The following is a 19,585-nucleotide window of genomic DNA, read 5'->3' on the forward strand; positions in this document are numbered from 1 at the left end:
GCCAGCAATTATCTTATAAATTTAATTAAACTTCAACTTTAATGTAAAAACCTAAAAAAAGTTCAAACATCAGAAATTTTTGTTATTTTCTCTGTTCAAAACAATGCTTTGGGGTTTTTAAATAAAAAAAAACTATTTACAAAGAACAACACTAAAAATTTTAAAAGAATTTTTTTTTAATGTCTTGAAGACTATTTTACATGGACATTAATGGTTTTAATCTCAATATAAAACAAATAAGTTTTAAATTATATTTACACTTACAGTTTTGTTTCATTTTTGTTGGAACCCTTCTGTTTAAGTATTGGTTGTTTTTTTTCTAACAAAAATAGATTTGATTTTGTTCCAAGAATTATCTACAACATTGGAGTACAAAAGTGGAATAAGTGAGCTGTTAATTGGATAGAGAATAAAAAATTGGAACCCAGCAACAAAAATCTGTGAACACCAATCTCATAATCTTCTTTTGCATGACTAAAAGTAAATTAGTATTGATGGTAAATATTATTAAAATATTTACCTAATAAGAAGGTAAAATAACCTTTTTTTCTTTTTTTTAATTCTCTCTGAGCAAAAGCTTTATCATTCGAAGACTGAAGGTTTTTTTTTCCTTCTAAACATTTGTAAATTACAACATAAGCAACAGAATAAAAAGTAATATAAGCTTACACACATTATTTTTTTACCTAGAATTTTGTTTTTAAAGATTTTCGTTCATTTTAAACTGGAAAATGTAGCTAATCTTCAACATGGACTAATTAGCCTCTTACCTTAAATACATATTTTGTTTAAAATTATAAAACATTCTTACTTAAGTTTTAGTATTTAAAAAATTATTAACAACCATAAACAAAATTCACTACAATAATTTAATCCAAGTCACTCGAGGATAAGATATTCGATCCAACACTGCTTTCTTTAGTGCAAAGTTTTTTAATGCCAGAAAAAACTAAAAAGTAGAAAAATTTTGGTGTAACAGTATGTTAATAAAGTAAAAATATCAGGATTTTTACCAAAAAAATGGAAATATCAAGATTTTTACCAATATATATTATTAGTATGAAATAACATTAAAAAATTTATTCGTTTATTTTTATGAACATAATTGTTTTTACTTTTCAATATTTAAATCTAGTTTACTAAAATAAAGTGAACCAAGTTAGTAACATAATGGTAAGATGGAGCTAGAGAGTCATCAACTAAACTTCCAACACACATTTTAATCAGGGGCCTATAAAAAATCAAAAAGTTATAACTAAGATAATTTAAGTACAATTGGTAATTTAGAGCTGAATTAAAATTTAAAGTAAAATAAATGTTTTGCTTTCAACAAAATATTTGTGATGCATTTACAAAATGAATTTAAAATATTTGATACAATACACATATAGCTTAAAAAATAAAAAATTGTTGGGGAAATTATTTCAATAATAAAAGTAAATTATTTAACTTTTTACAGCCAGCTATGCAGAATTTTACTGTTTCCCAAAAAAGTTTTGCTTTAAATAATTTAAAAACCTAAATTAAACACACAGGCATTCTAATTATATACAAAATGCTAAATGTAAAGCACAAACCTTAAAAAAAATTTTATTTTTTTTCTACATAAACACAAATTATTAAAAATATTTAATAAAAACAAACTTCCCTTTAAATTCCCATTTAAGCAACTTACATTTGATCATGCGAAACGACTTGTCATTATTTTTAAATTAAATTTCAAAATCTTATTACCTAAACTTTAATATTTGTTAAAATTTTTGATATTTGTTAAAGGGATGGTATTTGCATGAACTTAAAAAAATATCAACTTATTTTACACAGCATGAAAATTGCCCAAAAACTTTATTTTTTTATCAGGATTTGGGATCATTTTGGTAACCTTTGACCTAGCGGTGTCGTAAAAGAAAAAAGTTTTTAAAAGTAAACATAAGTTTTGTAGGAAATAAAAAAATGGTGGTAATATTAAACTTTTTAAACGATTATGTTTATTAAAAGCTTTTGCATTTTAAACAAGTTACCTTGCCATTTATTTATCCGTCCGTTAACTAAAATTACGTTCTGACACTTGCTTTACTATTATTTTGCATTTGCAGCTTAAAATCTTGCTTTTGTTTTTTGTTTAAAGTTTCAGTTGTTGTAAATATTTAAGTTTCAAGATGTCCGAAGTAAACTCTACAATGAAAAGTCGCCATGAAAAATCTTTAGGTCTTTTGACAACAAAATTTGTGGGACTTTTAAAAAATGCACAAAACGGAGTCTTGGACCTTAAAGTTGCAGCTGACCAGTTAGCTGTTCGACAAAAACGAAGAATCTATGACATCACAAACGTGTTGGAAGGTATTGGTTTAATAGAGAAGCGCTCGAAAAATAGTATTCAATGGAAAGGCGCTGGACCAGAGTGTAACAGTGACGACATGGTTGAAAAAATCAACAAACTCCACGACGAGATAAAAGAACTCGAACAATGTGAACTTGACTTGGATAGGCAAAAAACTTGGATTCAACAAAGCATAAGGAATGTAACAGACGATATTGACAACAGTAGATTGTCTTATATAACCCATGAAGATGTGTGCAGTTGTTTTAGTGATCAAACTTTGTTGGCAATTCAAGCGCCATCTGGTACACAATTAGAAGTCCCTATTAGGGTTCCAGATATTATGGAGGGCAACAAAAAATACCAAGTCCATTTAAAATCAACAACAGGCCCTATCTCAGTTTTGCTTGTCAACAAAGATGCGCTATACCCCCCTGTGGCTTTGCCAGTACCCCCTCAAGAGTCTGAAGTTGAGCCTGAACTTAACCTTGTTGAGGACCCAATTTTAATGGACCCAGAGTCAAGTTTTTTAAATGATATTCCGCTCGCCGATTCATTTGAGCCCCTGTTAAGCTTATCGCCAATGCCGACTGATACTGATTATTATTTTAACCTGGATAACAGTGAAGGAGCTTGTGACTTATTTGACATACCTCTTTTAATATAAGAATATGCCCACTTTGTTTTTTTTAGTAATGTTTAATATAAACAAATTCATGTACATATTAAATCAAGATTTGTGCTGTAACACACTTGCATAGAAATTTGAACTTATTTTTAAAGTAATTATTAATTTTAATAAAGAGCTATTTTTACATAAATTTTACTAAAAATTTGTTTTATTCTTGTTAAGAATAATTATAGTTTAGTATTGTTGTTAGCTAAAGTTTGATTGTCAATTAGTTTTTGTTTTTAAATTAATTTAAATGTTATTAAATCATGGTAGAAATTAGTAGTTAAGGACAATAATATACTGTTTATATATTGAATTAACTTGATTTTGGGAATTTTGTTTATTGGTTGTTATTTATTAGCCTTGATGACCTATTCACTAAAATTTTAGAATTTAACCTATTTTTATTGACGCTTTAATACTAAATTTTTTTTTCTAATGCCTTAATATGGAAGTTATTTTATTAATGCGAATTAGAAATATTTTCAATTCCAAATTAATCACTGCCATTAACTATTGTTCTTGTGTTTTCAAATTCCAGTGATTTTCAATAGGTTGTGGTTAAAATTTAAATTAGGAAATGTTAAATCTTTCAATGAACTGAGAAAGCAAATTAAAAAGCCCACACTATGTCCGGGTTTTTCAGAATAAGGTAATACAATTTTTTTTGTGGTAAATTTTTAAATATTGTTTTCGGGATATTTATTACTCCAAATTAAATTTTATAGAATATATAAAAGCTATTAGCTCACACAAGTAAATTCAATTTTTTAATACTAATTAAACAAAATTAATTTTATCTTTAGGTTAAACTGCTGTACAGGTTAATTAGACGGCATATCAAGAATATTGAATTTCAAATTAAAATTTAATTTTACACATAATAACTCTGATGCATAAATAATTAAAATCATTCTGACAAATTATCATAATTTAACATAAAAATATTTATTAGGTTTATAATTATGCTATATTTACTTAATGTTTATTTCATTATATAACCCAATTTGAAGAATTTTAATTGAGTTAAAAAGGTTATTACTTTTTATTTTATATATTTTTTTCGAAAATTTTCATATTTGTATTATCTTTTAAATACACAATTTTTTTCATTTGAGCTTGATTATTTTTTGTTTAGATTTGTGTTTTAAATTCCTGAAAAACAACAACAATTTAAATTCAAAATCAAAAAAAATTTATCATATTTTAAAAGTGTTTTAAAATAAAACTGCAAAAAGTTTTAAAAAATTTAAAACAAAGGTAAAACCATCATCTAGTATTATACATTTTTTAAAGCAAAAATTCATGCTTTAGGTTGTTATATTAAAAATAAGCTAAACCCTAGTTTGTAAAGAAAGGATAACAAAAAATATTAATAAAAATAATTAAGTTTAAACAATAGTTCGACATAATCTCCCAGATTTTAAAAACTTTTACTGTTTTAAACGCAAACCACCGTACAACAACAAAGTTACGCCTAACTGCATGAAATTATGTTTGTTATTATCTAAAAACGCGTAGAAACTTGCGTGTAATACATTATAGGTAACCACGTCGTTTTAATTAGGTGAATAACGTTGGACTACACAATCAATCAGAACAAGAATTTCTTGTTCAAGAATGTCAAATTTCCGTTTTTTAAAACTGCCATTTTAATCGGTTCTGTGCTTTTGCCCGTTTTCTCCTCTAGACTTGTATGTTGCTAATGTATAATACAAGCATAAAAGTAAGACGACGAGCCTACTCGCTACCGAAAGAACGCCAAAACTTACAAGTTCGATTTGGCCACCAGCGGAAATCCAATAATATCGTGATGTCACTAAATAAATCAAATTGGATAATTTTTTTTAAGTAATTATAATAAAGTAAATTTAACTTACCAATAATTGTGCATAAAACGTAAACAGCTTGTACGCATAGGCCAGCTCTCACGGATCGACTACTATAGTAATTTTTGTATACAATATTTGCAAACAAACATGCTAAAGAAACCAAAGCGATTCCGTTGATTTGAAGTAAATAGTCCATATTAAACTAAAACGAATAAATGCTAATTTTAATACTTTTCATACGGTTTCACAGGTGACGTAAACTACTTACACAAAAATAAGAAAAAATGGCAAACAGTAGTTATCGTTAGGCATTTGAATTGTTTATAAAATACACAATAAAAAAAATTGTAAAATACGTGTTTTGAGCCGTTTTAAATACTCGTATTTTATATTCTAGCTGCAAAAAGTTACAAACAATGACTAACCTCATTTTGTTTTATTTCTTTTAATACGATTTGCAGACTAGCAAGATATGCGTCATCTCCATTTCTACTCATTTCATTTGTCAATGTGTGTAATGACATATAAGGCTGTCCGTATTGTTTGGTATTGAAGGATGTGTAGTATCGAAAGGCATATTCGGGGAAAAATAAATTGAGCTAAATATAGAGTTTCGTAATTTGATTGTTGTTTCTCAAGAAAACAAAAGCATTTTTTGCAATGTAGATAAATTTTTAAATTTGTACATGCTTTAATTAAGACTGGTTGATACTAAAGAATCAATATAAGGCTTTATTTAAATCACTAAACCCTGACAATATCATAAATTCAAATTATTTAAAAATTGGGACCTTAAAATAACTTTAACAAAGTTGTCCTAAAACTTAACTGTTCCCATAAACACATAGTAGGCAAGTGTGAAGTATTGAAACAAACGTAAGCCAAATGGGTAGTTGTGCAATTCTAACATCCAAGGATCTTCATAATGATTATGTCCCAATATCTGACTTATCTGTAATTAAAGTAAACTCAAAGTTAAAAATATTCACATCACTTACAGTGTCATAAAAACGTCACTAAATATTCGTTACTGTATGAAAATAACACAATAAAGTAACTACTTAAAATAGTTTTTATGATCGTCGACTACTTTTTATTTGTCAAAACAAATGTAGTATTAGTACAGCTTTTAATAACTGGTAATAGTTTTTGAATGTTTCTATTTTAACTCAACAAAGCTTACCTTCGAACGTGGCACTGTTCCATCTGCGCTCTCGCCTACTCCAAGAATTTGCCGACTTTTCAAACGACTTTTTACCGTATGCATTTTTCCCTGTTCATTATTATGGCCACACATTGAATGCATGATATTAGCTGTTAAATCGTAGCTTAAATTTGTAATTTAAAAGTAAGCCTAGTATACAATTAACTAGTATTTTGAGTAGCACCTTAAGATCTAAAAAAATGTTAGCTTGTGATATTTTAGCATGTTTAATAACTGGCTGGATTGAAACTACAATAACTGGTTAAGGATGCTGCAAACTGCTTGCAGTGTATATCTTTCTCGAACTGATTTGTCCTGTGAATCAATTTATTTAGATGATAAGCACTTAGTCTAACGTAAACTATATCATAACAAAACAACAAACCTCTTTAGAAAACAAATACACACGTAAAAAACCTAATTACTCACATGGCAAGCGGTTCGTAATAATAAAAGAAAGGTGCAGTCTTTTGGGTCTCCCCAATGCAGGAAATAGTTACGCATTTTTGAACTGAAAAGCACACGCACTACCGCACGGCGGAATGCAATTATTTCTTTTATACACACAACACAGTCACTTTCACGAGCATGCAATCTAAATATACCTTAATTTAATTGATTGTTTTGTTATTGTACCATATGGCAATGGCAGTTCACATTTTTAGCCTGTTATCAATTTGTTTTTTCTTGGGCTTTCTAGCGTTTAAGACTACAGTTAGACTTTCAACCTTAATACTTGCTGGTTTATTTACACTGCCTGCCTAATTCCCGTTTTTTTTCTAGCCACATAATTATTGCGGCTTTATTTTCCGGGGGCTAGTATTGCTTTTAGTTTGTTACATAGTTTTATAAAACATATATACACAAGTTCATTGTATGTATATATGTATATACTCGTAACTGTACAATATTCAGTACAATAACACTTAGGGAAATGGAAACGGTAATACTGTTTTAAATGGGAAACTTCGATTGTTTAGTAAACAACTTAACTCAGTGCGCTTTATAACTGATTTTAAACCTTTAAAATTTTCAGATTTCAATTAAAACGTACTTGTAAATTTACAAAAACAAAAATATACGATTCCCTTAGGTATACGGTGTCGACACAACATACTTAAATAATTCTTTAGGGTATTGAAACTGTTGGCCTATTATTGTTTAACTCGATTTCAAGTTAATTTTATGCAATATATCTCATAAAAACCTAATTAAATTTCACATAACAATTACAAAATCTATTTTACCTTAACTAGTGTTAATTTTACGGTATATATAAACTTAGCGTACAGCTTTATGACATTTAACAAACTACTTTCAGTATCTAAGCAGGTTATATTTGTATACATAACGTTATACAATCTAGTAATGCCGGGTTTATCCGAAAGTTCTTAGGATTTTTGTTATTCCAATACTGTCGATTTGCCAAAAAAACTGACTTATTCTTTATTATTAAACAGTTTTTAATAGTTAAAAACGTTTGTTTTAAAACACAATTTAGTTTTTGTACAATATACTTTAACATAGGTTTACAGTTTAACAACTACCTTAATTAAAGTATTTACTAGCTGGTTTCGTAATGTAAACAAGCTTTGGATAAGATTAACTACAGCTCACTGGGTTTTGGATTAATAAAACAACAGCAAACAGAAACTAATCTTGCCTTTTTTTTATTTCATATCTTACATTTCGATGAAATATGACGTGCTGAATTAGTAAACTAAAACTGATGTATAGGTTTAAAGCTGAGCACAGAAATTTCGATTTTACAGCTGAACTGTGAGGTCATAAAAATGCCAAATGAAAGTGGATTTTAACCTTTTAAAAAACTTTTGACAAATAAACAAGTCTAGCTTAAACCCTAGCATAATAAACAGGCAAGACCTTTAACACAACAAACAAAGTTGTCATTAACCCTAATTTTCAAACCAATTCCTTAGGCTACCAAATATTTTTCAAGTTTTTACGCCGACTACTTTGTTAAAATATGTCTACTGAGTCAGGTAAGCCTAAGTTCCAAATAAAACTACAACTTACAGACAACAACAAACCTATTAACAGTTTTTAATTAACCATTAAACATTCGAATAGTACTATAACTACTTAAAAAATAGCCTTGAGCATTACAGTTAAATTTCTAGTGCTAAGAACTCGCCGGCGTTTAAACACTTTGGTTTTTTAATGACAAGTTAAATGATGCTACGTGCAAGTATTAGTTCATTAATTATGTTTGTTTATAACAGCATAGGCCAAGACAGACACTTAGTAATAAATGGATCATTTTGAGTAATAAATGGGTCATTATTTAGTCATAAATGATAATAACTTCCATATTCACATTGCCCTTTTAAATACTTTAAATATAGAATTAAACAATGTGCTTGTACGTCCACATTTTATACAAAAAACATTGTGTTTTAAAGTTTGGCCCTATTTACTCTTTATTGCAACAAATAATAAACGTGCAACAAATAATAAACGTGCAAAAAATAAAAGAATTTAACAAATACAATAATAGTTCGGTTTTTTGTACTGCATTATTTTGGTTAGTTTTTTTAACATGTCACAAACAATATCAAAATATTTTGCATATTATAATTTTATTTGTTTTAATTGAAGACATATTAAAGTAAGTAAAATTGATAAAATTATTTAAAATTTGTTCATATGATTGTATAAATTCCATCATTTGCTTAAAAAACACCTTAAAAAATGGCTAAAAATGCCACTTTTTTTCCTATTTATCATTCAATATTTTAAATACTTTTATCACTAGCAAATACTGCAATAATTTCACACTAACCAAGACACCTTTAATTATGCAAAGTTAAAATACATAAATGTACTTCAAAAAAAATACTAACAATGACATTTTTAAACAAATAAATAAATAATAAAAGCAAAATAAAATTATAAAACTAATTAATAAATATTGTAGAGTTTTCTCTGACGTCACGTTTCGTCGTTATATAATATTTCAATTTTTACGGTTTTTGGTTTGGCTGTTATTCCATTATTGTTTCGCTGTAGCGAGTTTTCTGAAATTGGCGTCATCTCCATTTTATACTCAACTTTGTCCATCTTAAATTAAAAAAAATATTGAATTTATGATAATTTGAATATTAATATTCATGTTTTAATATTATTACCTTTAATTTGTTATTTTCTATGTAAGTTGACGCGTTGTTTAATTTTATTAACAAATCTTCATTTTCCATTTTCAGTATTTTGTTTTTTTCTGTTATAAAAAATGGTTAATTTTAAGTGAATTTAGAGAAAAAGGTTTAAATTTAACTTTTTTTTAAACATTATCTAACCTTGTAAAATAAGCAAATCTTTGTCTTTGGAAGAGTTATTTGCAATTGATGCTTGCGCATTTTCCTTTTTGAGATTTTCTAAAGATTTTTGGCACTCAAGTTCCATCTAAAATACAACATAGTTTAAATCATTTTTTTTAGCAAAGCCTAAATCAATTTTTTTTTCTGTTTTGGCCCGTAAATTGGGTTAAAAAAATTAAACATTAAATAGTTATATTAAATATAATACTATAGATGGAAAAAGACGAATATAAATTTAGAAACTACGTTTCAAAACCCGACTAGGTATTCAAATATTTAAAAATGCCATTTAAAATCTATAAGATAAGATTGAAAGGTATTTAACTAAATGACGTTAAAATATAAGTATATTTGAAAAAAGAATAACAATTACTTGTGGCGCGCAATATTTGTATGTTGCGAGTGCGCGAATTTATTTTGACCAGCGATTATTAAGTGATGCACTTACAAATCAGCCAAAACTTCGGTCCAAAACGGTGTATTATAACGAAAATACGCTTTTACATTTACGTAGATTAATTAAATGGTAATTATAACAACCTCTTTGGAGTGTTTAGCCCATGATAGTTGGATTAATTCATCCTTTTCCTGCAGTTGTCTTACATATTCTTCTTTCACTTGCTGCACCCTAATATCTGCATGCTTTTTCGCAAGTGCTAAATTTCGTTCTTGTGTTTTTATCGTCCCTGAAATAAAATAAAAACTTTTAATATTATAGTAAGAATTCGAGATTGTTTACATATGCACCGAAGCAATTGAAATCTAACTCTGAACCCTCAGAAAAACAACTACTTTAACGCAGCCAAATCACATGCTAAGAAAGTTAGTAAAAAAATAATTAGCGCGATTAACCATTTTAATTTATGTTAAGCGTATTAAAGCGATTATTGCTTTATTAACAGTGCAATAAATAATGCAATTACGGTTTTGCAAATCAAAAATAAGCTTAGTAGAATCCCGGATATTAAAATTAAATTCCTTTTAAAATTATGAATTAATAGTTCAATTAATTTAAAATTAAATTAAATTTTTTTAAGTCTAAATATTTAAGTTTTTGCTATATCAATAAAATAAGTATAGTTTACCCATTACTTTACGCTATTTTTTTTTATTTGGGCTTTAGCTAAAGCGAATAAAAACATGATATTAAATTACAAACACCGGTAAAATTACTCAAAGCACCATATTGTATTTCAAAATCGGGCCCATTTTAGGCTTTACAAGCTAAATAAGTTCCGCGAGGCAATATGTTATCGTCCTTTTTAGTTTTTATATAATTTTAAGTGAAATATTGATTAACTTACAGTTAAATATGGATCCAAAAATAACTAGGATCACCAGCAATACGACAAACTGTTTCTGTAGTGACACCATGCGGTCCGAAAAACACATGTTTTATTGTAGGTTTTACAAAAACATAACATTACTACGAAGGCTATTCGTATCTTAAATTATATTAGCTATATCAAGAAATAAAAAAAGGTTAATTTAAAGCATGATTTTCTGCAAGGTATAATATCACACATTGGTAATAAATACAGTATAAACGGTAACTACATGCTTATTTACACTTTCATCACAGGCCTAACAAATGTGATAATGCTTACAACAAAATGCTACTAGTCTTTTAAAATGTCTTTGTTATTAACACAAAATATAAATTCTGCATTTATTTAGGCTGATAACTTACAATTACAACCCTTTACTTGGTACTGTACTTTATTACCCTTGAACTGTGATAATTTCTATGCTAGTACTGAGCAAACTTGTTAAACATGTACACTTGGTTATCAACAAAATTGACATGCTTCGGGCGTTTTTGCTATGAATGAACGATTACAGCACGCTTCTAAACGTTAACTATCCAAACTATACGACTACGTGTTAACAGCACGCGCGCGCATTAGCAAGTAAACACAGAATAGAATATTGTGATGAGCACAATGCGCAATTCAGCAGATTGTCAAGTCACGAAAGTAATCAATTAAAAAAGCTAAAAATGCAGAAAAATTGAAGCTTAGTTTGACAGTTTTTCTTTTTAAAGTTTTTTAGAAAGTTTTTAAGGCCTATAACGTAACAGCTTTATACAGTAGACCTAAACTGCGGAAGTTATAAAGATGTAAACGGGTTTTAAAACAGATTATGGACTTTTACTTACTAGGGAAAACTTTTCAGTTTGAGTATTTATCTTATGTTTGTAATTAATATTCATTATAGCATGTGCTAAACCACTCCGTGTCTTTTTACTCTTAAAGTTTACAAACGTGAATTCTAATGTTAAAGATTTAATTTATAAACAATAATAGTTAACCGCAAAAAAATGGCTAATAATTTTATGGGGGTCTAACACTTTTAAGCGTTGCCGAAAATAAAAGTAAGCGTTTTAAAATTTAACGAAGTTAAATATTTACTCATATGAAGGCGATTTATCGTCATTGGATTATATTGACCAAGTTTTATTTACTCTAAGTCAAATGGAATGGTAAAATACAAAGCCCATTTGGGATTAAAGACACACCTCTACCTTATAAAAGCTAACCCAACCATGTCATTTTTATATTGTTTGTACACGTAAACGACTAAATTAATTCAATCATTTTGTTTTCGCATTGTGGGAAGGCAAGTAAAAGCAAACAAGCTAAATTTTAACGGAAAAATAATTCACTGCAAAACCAGTTTTAGTTACTAGTTTTACACAATGTTATTTTTGTCGTAGGCTTTTACTGACTAAAATCTATAAAGCAAAAACAAACAGAGTTAGTTCAAAAATTTAGCTAGTTAACAACGAGAAATCCACGTTTTAAGCCTATACTACATTCGTTGTTTTTTAGGCTTTCTCATGCTATACCAACATGGCCCAAATTCGTTGGAATTGTAAAGTTTGTAATAGATTTATACAAGGAATTAATAAAGTTAGGAAAGAGGTTCCTGTAGTATTTGAGACCTTAGTTGTGGTCGTCGTTTTATGTTTTCTTTTACTTATAGGTAAGTTAAATACCACAAATCTTTATATTCTAGCAATAACATATTTAAACATAAGTAATAATTTATATCGGCAAATTGTTGTTAAAAATACCCCTGTTTTTAAATCATTTTTTGATTTTAACCAGATATTATATGGCTCGGTCGCGTACATTCAAAAGAGCTTTTAGAATTGGACGAACTACATAACCAAGACCTGCAAAGATTTCGAAAACAATATGACGTGCAGGTATATGTTTTTATTATATTATCAATCATAATAAACAACTTATATACTGACGGTCAAAAAGACTTAAGGGTATTTACATTAACATGAAAAATATAACTGTAAACTCAAATTTTGGTCTTACTATATGTAATAACAGTAAGTTTTTGGTAGTTTGGAATTGGCAAAGGGGATTATCCTAGTGAGATATGTCTAAAACATGTATATGTAATAATGCAGACGCTTTAATTATTAACGAGCAACTTTTTCCCACACGATTTACATGATAAACAACCAGTTAAAAAGGAAGTTTTATCGTTTTAACATCGTTATATGAAGAAATATAATATTATTAATTCTCTATCCAAAAAAATAGCATACTTACTCTATGCAAGAATGCGTTGAAAAATTACCCATTTTTAAAGTTTTAACTATTGTAAAATTTACATGCAAATAAACTATAACTTACATATACATTTTATACGAATTTAGATGCACGCTATTGACTCACAGCACAAAAAATTAGGCGTTGATTTAAACAGCGCCCATTCTGACGAAGTCAATAAACTAAAACTAGATCACCAACAAGAACTTGATTCCCAAATCGAAACCATACAAGAACAGTTAAACGGTTTAAAATCGTTATCGAAATCGTATTGGGAAAAACATGCTAACCAGCATCAAGTCGAAATCGGTTTTAATCCCCCAAAATTTGGGGAAGATGTAGAAGAATAATTGTACGACAATAATGTTTTAATGCATGGCAGTTTTTTTAGTATTTTTTATTTATTTATCCTCTACCTAACTTACAAAGAAAAATTTTACAGCCTACCTGACTATATTTACACTGACCTAATCTTGCTTGGCCTAAATTCAGTTCATTTTTTATATTTCACTAATAATCTTTAAAAAATCTACTAAACTGTTTACCATTGCGCCTGTTTTACCAACTTTAATATGCACTTTGCTGCCATTATTCGATACTATATTTAACTCGTTTTACTCAGTGTAATATTTTTTTATAATCTTCAATGTACTTATTTATTATTAGTTGTAGTAATTTTGTGTAGATAGTACAGTTATACCTTTCTGTAGCAAAGTTTTGTAGTTGAGCAAAAATAAATTACGAAAAAATCGTCTAGTCAGTATTTGTACCGCTCCCATGCAGAAACATGGCAAAAGTTGCTAAACTCCTATGTCTGTAGATTTAAAAATGGCAAAAACACATAACTTAATTGCCTTCAATTGCAAAATCTAAGTCTAAAGTGAAGTCTAAAAGTGAAGATAATAGTTTGTTAAAATAATATTCCTGCTATTCCATATTTAAATATGTTTCTTTAAATTAAACTGTTTTAGAAGCTGTATTTTGTAGGCTGGAAAAGCTAGCTACTGACTATTCAGTTACCCTGCAGACATCTTTGTTTCATTGATAAATTACCATTATTATATTAAAACAAGGTCTAATTGTGACGCCACATTTGTGGTGTATTTAATCTATTTTGTACGGCGAATATTCCTGTATAGAAATTTTTACCTACCACAACAGTTTTCACTAATTAAAAAGCACATGCGTTATTTAATTCTTACAATAAAGATAATTTAAACTTTAATTATTGTATAGAATAAACCAAAAGATTAGTTTGACTTAATTTATACTCTTGCTAAAGCAACAGCCTTACAATACAAATTTGATGGTTTTTATATATAACATAATATTAAAATAAGCAAATTTTTTGATTTTTAAAATGTATTTGTGCTTTAAACAAACATTTCGACTAAGTGCAACTAATAAAAAATTTAAAACTCAGAAAAGCAAGCGCGAAACTAGAAAATGAATACATATACAGTGGAATTTTAATAGGCAGGTGGCTGTGCCGGAAACAAGCAAAACAAAAAACGATTTTTACAATTTTTTTGGCTGATTACCCCCAAAAAATAACAGGGGGGCAAATCTTACTTCCATTTTGGTAGGTTTAAAAACAAACTCCATATTCAAACCCTAGCTGAGCATTAAATGAGTTTATTTATTGAAGAACCCAAGGTTGGTATTTGCATAGATAGAAATATGTTTTAATTCTAATTTAGTTTTGTTTCAAACGAAACGCAGAACGTTGTGTAATAAAGGGATGGCTTAAAGCTTGACTAGAAGTCATTCTTTTAGCTGGGTCAACCCTATTAAAAATAAATATGAATAATTTAAAAATATAATCAATAGTATACTCTTTAAAAAATTTGATGTAAAAATAAGTTAGATGTTTTCTTATGTAACCTACTGTAAACATTTTCGTATGAAATCGAATAGTAGTGGAGGCATTTCTTTTAATACTTGAGACAGTGATTTTCTGTAAGGCGTTCTTTCAAATCCGTTTGAGCATTTGTAACAAATAGCCTCTAAATATACACATAAAGTTAACCCCGATACTTTCTACATTTCTACGAGTAATATTAGATACCCCGACCCAGCCTTAATTGTCTTTTGCAGTTTAAAATATTATCAAGTTAAATTGCTCGCTAATTATAAGCTGCTGTTTTAGTGTTGGCTCTGCAGGAGTGTATACCGTTTACAGCGCTCAACTAAGGGGCAACACACCATGGGAGCAGTGAGAATCGAACACAGGACCTCATTTAGTAAAGACAAGTGTTCTGACCATTACACCATGCTGCCAATTAAATTGGTTTTTAAACTTAATAAAGTGTACTTTAAAAACGCATGGAAGTATTGGGAATCGAACCCAGAACTCCGGGTTGTGATTGACAGTGTGTTAGTCACAACACTTACTCTGATAAGTGAAAATTCTCGGGGAATCTTCAACCATGTAAGTTGGCACCAACCCCATAACCTCCATAATCGCAGCCAACTGATCGGTACTCGTTTCTCCGTAGAAGGGGACTTTCCCCATGTAGAGTTCAGCAAGTATAACACCCACGCTCCACATATCTGCCGTGACGTCATAAACAAGGTCAAGAATGACCTCCGGGGCTCGGTAGTAGCGCGTTTGGAAGTAGCGACCAGGACATGCATAATCTTAAACAATAAAAAAAAATTTTATTGGCTCGCAGTGGGATTCAAACCCTAAACCTTGCCTGTAAAATTATCTTACCAATTGAATTTTGAATACACGCCAAGTTGAAATCTGAAACTTTAAGATAAATTGGACAGGACAGATTGCAGTTGGGTACAAACATTATATTCTCCTAAAAAATAAGAGACATTAAAACTAACCAAAAAATAAATATATATTTTTTTTATTTTACCGGTTTTAAGTCTCCGTGTATAATGTTGGCTTTATGTAGATAGAGTAAACCAGTCAAAATATCTTTCGTATATTTTCTTAAAACGTTTAAATCGGTTAAAGTTTTATCCTCATAAGGAACGTCCAAAGTGTCTCTGTAACACAAACTTAAAACAATAAACAAATTCATTTATTCTTGACATAAAAGGACGCAAAGCACAAACTTAGAGTAGTTTTACAGTCTCAACTTAGGGTAACTCTTTTTCTGGTCTTGAGCCGCCTTAGTATTTGTTAATTAACAGTGATTTTAATTAAGTTGTCAAATTATTGCCTTACTTAAAAAAAGAATAGAAAATTATCAATAAAAAGAATTTACAAAATAAAGTAGTATTACTTAAAAATATTTACATTTAAATGTTTAACCTACCCGAGTAATTCAAATACAAAGCAAAGATGATTTCGAAAAAAGAAAGTTCTAAGCACGGTCGAATATAATTCAGGTTTTTTTGTTTGTTTTAAAATAAGTCGCATCATATCTAACTCTTGCTTGAAATACCTTTCCCTAAATATTTTAATTCAAGGTAAACAAGGTAAAGTTAATGCCATGTTCAGTATATATATCATTATCGAACATTTTTTTATATATATTTGTTATTTATCCTCGATGTTGGAAAGTCGACCTCCCAACCTAACGAGTAATATTAGTTACCACGATCCAGTCTCAAGTAGCTATTGACAGTTTGGAATATTATAGATTATAATTGCCAGGTAATTAAGCTTCCGAGTGAGATTTAGCTCAGCAGGATTTATACAGTTAAAAGCGTCTTACTCAAGAGCGCTAGACCATGAGAGCAGTGGAAATCGAACTCAGTACCTCATGTAGTGAAGCCAAGTGTTTTAACCACTACACCAAGCTCTATTGGGCTTTTTTATTACCACATTAAGTTGATAACAATTTATTATTTGATTGACGTGCTTGAGCTGTCCGTAAAATAGTTAAGCATTAGTTATAGAGCATATACTTACGCAGAACTGTCGTTGTGCATGATCTTTATCGCGACCATGTGTTTAGAATTTGTCGGAAGTAGTGCATGGTCACGTGCAAGTACAACCGTGCCGAACGAACCGTGGCCAAGTTCTTTTATTATTTCGTAACGGTATTCTATATGATCCCCAACAACCTTAGTAGAATGTATTTAAAGTTTTTCATTGAATAATAATATTTATTAAAATTAAATTAAAAAAGGGAAAAAAGTTAGTATTGCAATAATGTTAAGTAACAATACTGTTTAATATCTATAGATTGCCATTGAAATTATATCATTATGTATTATAGTACAATTCTATTAAATTACGCACTTTAGTTTGCGTTAATACCAATAATCAATGCCCAGCGTCAAAAATGAATAAAGAAACTCACAATTTTAAATCTGCCTTCGTGATCAGGATTTTTTGATTCGTCGAACCCGAAATTAAACACGTCACTTTTATTGTATTGTGTTTTATTTGCGCCTTCGCCCGTGAACCATATTTGCTGATATTTTTCAATTTCTATTTTTTCCCACCAAGGCAATTGTGACTTGATTTTATTAACCCCTAAAAACATAATTTTTAATAAAAAGTTCTATATAACTTCTGAGATATACTATAAAACATAAAAGCATATTATTGGTATTTCTATCGAGTATACTTATATTGCATTTGGATATAGACATATATTTTCACATAATTATCTGGATTTGCATAAAATGAATGTGTATTGTCAAAATTGCTAGTTTGACATCTATATTATAGGTTTATACGCAACTAAGACCAAGGCTTACGCAACTAAGACCATAGCCCTTTATATGCAACTACCAAGGCATAGCTTTTTAATATTAAATTTTCCTAGTGTGTGTTCCACTTATATATTTATTTATTTGAAGTTTTACCTCTTGGATTTAAAGCTGATAAAAAAAGAACCGACTTTTGGTTGTTTATGATATATTTTTCCCTCAAATCTTTGTCAATTTGTTCTTGCGTAAAAATTTCTTTGATTTCGTTTTTATTTTGTGGCGCCTCCAATACCTTAACGTCGTTATTTTGAGGTACTGGGCTTTTCACATCTTCATTTGTTTCATAATTAGGAAATCTAAGAAACAATAAATTGCACCATCTTACAGTTTTTGTAATATAATAACTAACAATCAAGAATGTATTTATTTAATATCATGACAAAAATAAAATTTAAAAAATCTGAATATTTAGGCTAAAAGTCATTTATTTACACTTACTCTGTTAAATCTTCATTAGTTTTGATGTCTTCTTTAGTGGGTAGGCCATTCTCTATAAGTTAACAAAATTGTAATTAAATATATGTCTTAGAAGGCATCTTCCAATTTCGGTCACTATTCGGTCAAATGGTGACCAAAAGCCATTTGACCGAAAGAAGAAATGCCCGAAAAAACAAAATTTCAAAATCAATATTTTACTTACATTTTGGTCAACAAATTTCAAGAAATTAACGGGCATTTCCCCAAAAAACGATTAAAGTGTGATGGGGTTAATAAAAATGTGTTATTTTCGGCATAATTGCGTTTTCGGGCACGCAATTTTCGGTTATACGACAGTAATACACCTTATAGTGTTATATAAGCATAAATATTAACTTCTACAAACCAAAAAAATTTTACAAAACCAAAACAAAAAAAATTACTTCTAAAAATTACAATTTGTTAATAAAATTCTTTGTCTATTTTGTAAAAATAAAGCCTACCTTTTACAATTTCCGAGTTTTTAATTTCCAAATCAGCATCATCCTGAATCATTTCTTTTTTTTCGTTTGGTTTAATTTTATCAACGACTGGAATTTCTGCTTTGACCTTTTCAGCCTGAATTTCAGTAAAACCCCGTTTAGGCGAATTTTCCGTCGCATTCGGTGTTATCTTTTGCACGTTATTTTTACTGATTAATGTACGGGCAATCGAAATGTCTTTATTTTCCGTGTTCTTGTTTAAAAGTTCACGACCCCCATTAACAATTAACTTTCGCGGTTCGATATGGACATTATGAACTGGATTTACACCGACGTAGTTATTGTTCATAGGTATTCCAAGCGTACAAGTTGGAATATTAAAATACATTAACACGCACGGAGTAATTATGCAAATGGTGCAGCAATATCTCATCTTTAACTTGGTTTTTCGCATTGCTATTAAGCCAAGTCCACACGCCAATGCAGCTAGTATTAGCATAGTACAAGACATTTTCAAATTTTACAAAAAAACCTTTTTAAAAATAAATTTTACATAGAATTAATACATATAAAAAGATCATAAACTCTTGTTTACTGGGCCTTTGTTTTAAATGCCAGATTTACTAACTTAAAAACCTAATTTTCGTAGAAAATGCTGCTGATCACGAAAACGTTCTGAACGTAGATTGAAAATCTAGATTAAACGAAATGTAAGCATTACGCATAGTAAACCACATTTGTAATTAAAATCAAGCAGTTTTGTGTGCTAGCTACAGGCTATTGTGGCGCGGTGCCTGCGTTGTAAAGGCTAAACTAACTTTTCCAACTTTGCAATGCGTGTTTTCATTGAATTACCTTAGCCCACAGCACACCATACCATACTAACCTTATGCGTGCAGTGAAATTAGTCTTAAGAACTAGCTTAAGTCCAAAATATTAAAAGCTTTTAATACGCTACGCTTATCTTATTAAATAGACCAATTTTGGGTTTAGTGTTCCAAATATTATACTTTTATGGTTATTAAAACGACAAATAAGTTGGTAAAAACACAAAATTAAACCAA

At 29.0% G+C, this 19,585-nt stretch overlaps 5 protein-coding genes across 5 annotated transcripts; 2 read left to right on the forward strand and 3 right to left on the reverse strand.

The window, feature by feature from the left end:
• The first annotated feature begins 2,100 nt into the window (after nucleotides 1-2,100).
• Nucleotides 2,101-4,110, forward strand: LOC145745815 (transcription factor E2F5-like). Its single transcript, XM_082563980.1, has 2 exons — nucleotides 2,101-3,645; nucleotides 3,800-4,110. The coding sequence occupies exon 1, from the start codon at nucleotides 2,160-2,162 to the stop codon at nucleotides 2,985-2,987; it is 828 nt and encodes a 275-aa protein (XP_082420106.1). The 5' UTR covers nucleotides 2,101-2,159; the 3' UTR covers nucleotides 2,988-3,645; nucleotides 3,800-4,110.
• Nucleotides 4,101-6,429, reverse strand: LOC145745824 (uncharacterized). The gene is made up of 5 exons (XM_082563993.1): nucleotides 6,009-6,429; nucleotides 5,655-5,777; nucleotides 5,251-5,424; nucleotides 4,874-5,027; nucleotides 4,101-4,812 (listed from the first exon to the last, which is right to left on the reverse strand). Exons 1-5 carry the CDS (start codon nucleotides 6,129-6,131, stop codon nucleotides 4,646-4,648), a joined length of 741 nt encoding a protein of 246 aa, XP_082420119.1. The 5' UTR covers nucleotides 6,132-6,429; the 3' UTR covers nucleotides 4,101-4,645.
• A 1,987-nt stretch (nucleotides 6,430-8,416) lies between these two features.
• LOC145763512 (uncharacterized) lies at nucleotides 8,417-10,823 on the reverse strand. The gene is made up of 5 exons (XM_082574971.1): nucleotides 10,672-10,823; nucleotides 9,908-10,053; nucleotides 9,347-9,452; nucleotides 9,179-9,267; nucleotides 8,417-9,110 (listed from the first exon to the last, which is right to left on the reverse strand). Exons 1-5 carry the CDS (start codon nucleotides 10,757-10,759, stop codon nucleotides 8,982-8,984), a joined length of 558 nt encoding a protein of 185 aa, XP_082431097.1. The 5' UTR covers nucleotides 10,760-10,823; the 3' UTR covers nucleotides 8,417-8,981.
• A 600-nt stretch (nucleotides 10,824-11,423) lies between these two features.
• On the forward strand, nucleotides 11,424-13,682 carry LOC145760581 (uncharacterized). Its single transcript, XM_082574504.1, has 3 exons — nucleotides 11,424-12,352; nucleotides 12,478-12,578; nucleotides 13,047-13,682. The coding sequence occupies exons 1-3, from the start codon at nucleotides 12,220-12,222 to the stop codon at nucleotides 13,287-13,289; spliced, it is 477 nt and encodes a 158-aa protein (XP_082430630.1). The 5' UTR covers nucleotides 11,424-12,219; the 3' UTR covers nucleotides 13,290-13,682.
• A 633-nt stretch (nucleotides 13,683-14,315) lies between these two features.
• Nucleotides 14,316-19,047, reverse strand: LOC145759713 (dual specificity tyrosine-phosphorylation-regulated kinase 4-like). Its single transcript, XM_082573564.1, has 11 exons — nucleotides 18,543-19,047; nucleotides 18,061-18,112; nucleotides 17,719-17,918; nucleotides 17,208-17,383; nucleotides 16,814-16,968; nucleotides 16,215-16,349; nucleotides 15,810-15,942; nucleotides 15,656-15,749; nucleotides 15,334-15,579; nucleotides 14,828-14,945; nucleotides 14,316-14,726 (listed from the first exon to the last, which is right to left on the reverse strand). The coding sequence occupies exons 1-11, from the start codon at nucleotides 19,030-19,032 to the stop codon at nucleotides 14,636-14,638; spliced, it is 1,890 nt and encodes a 629-aa protein (XP_082429690.1). The 5' UTR covers nucleotides 19,033-19,047; the 3' UTR covers nucleotides 14,316-14,635.
• Nucleotides 19,048-19,585: the final 538 nt, after the last annotated feature.

This window comes from Corella eumyota, chromosome 1 (assembly GCF_963082875.1).
Source record: "Corella eumyota chromosome 1, kaCorEumy4.1, whole genome shotgun sequence".
In the NCBI taxonomy this organism is placed as follows: Eukaryota; Metazoa; Chordata; class Ascidiacea; order Phlebobranchia; family Corellidae; genus Corella; species Corella eumyota.

What these genes read in the sequence shown, in the direction of transcription:
- LOC145763512 (XM_082574971.1), bottom strand. Translation starts at nt 10,759, where the DNA reads ATGTGTTTTTCGGACCGCATGGTGTCACTACAGAAACAGTTTGTCGTA. An exon ending in TTTTGGATCCATATTTAACT is followed by an intron (nt 10,054 to 10,671) that starts GTAAGTTAATCA and finishes ATTTTATTTCAG; the next exon opens with GGACGATAAAAACACAAGAA. An exon ending in GGGCTAAACACTCCAAAGAG is followed by an intron (nt 9,453 to 9,907) that starts GTTGTTATAATT and finishes GTTGTATTTTAG; the next exon opens with ATGGAACTTGAGTGCCAAAA.
- LOC145760581 (XM_082574504.1), top strand. Translation starts at nt 12,220, where the DNA reads ATGGCCCAAATTCGTTGGAATTGTAAAGTTTGTAATAGATTTATACAA. An exon ending in ATGTTTTCTTTTACTTATAG is followed by an intron (nt 12,353 to 12,477) that starts GTAAGTTAAATA and finishes GATTTTAACCAG; the next exon opens with ATATTATATGGCTCGGTCGC. An exon ending in GAAAACAATATGACGTGCAG is followed by an intron (nt 12,579 to 13,046) that starts GTATATGTTTTT and finishes ATACGAATTTAG; the next exon opens with ATGCACGCTATTGACTCACA.
- LOC145759713 (XM_082573564.1), bottom strand. Translation starts at nt 19,032, where the DNA reads ATGTCTTGTACTATGCTAATACTAGCTGCATTGGCGTGTGGACTTGGC. An exon ending in TACACGGAGACTTAAAACCG is followed by an intron (nt 15,750 to 15,809) that starts GTAAAATAAAAA and finishes CTTATTTTTTAG; the next exon opens with GAGAATATAATGTTTGTACC. An exon ending in GTGTATTCAAAATTCAATTG is followed by an intron (nt 15,580 to 15,655) that starts GTAAGATAATTT and finishes TTATTGTTTAAG; the next exon opens with ATTATGCATGTCCTGGTCGC.
- LOC145745824 (XM_082563993.1), bottom strand. Translation starts at nt 6,131, where the DNA reads ATGCATTCAATGTGTGGCCATAATAATGAACAGGGAAAAATGCATACG. An exon ending in GAACAGTGCCACGTTCGAAG is followed by an intron (nt 5,778 to 6,008) that starts GTAAGCTTTGTT and finishes CTTTAATTACAG; the next exon opens with ATAAGTCAGATATTGGGACA. An exon ending in AAGAAATAAAACAAAATGAG is followed by an intron (nt 5,028 to 5,250) that starts GTTAGTCATTGT and finishes TATTCGTTTTAG; the next exon opens with TTTAATATGGACTATTTACT.
- LOC145745815 (XM_082563980.1), top strand. Translation starts at nt 2,160, where the DNA reads ATGTCCGAAGTAAACTCTACAATGAAAAGTCGCCATGAAAAATCTTTA.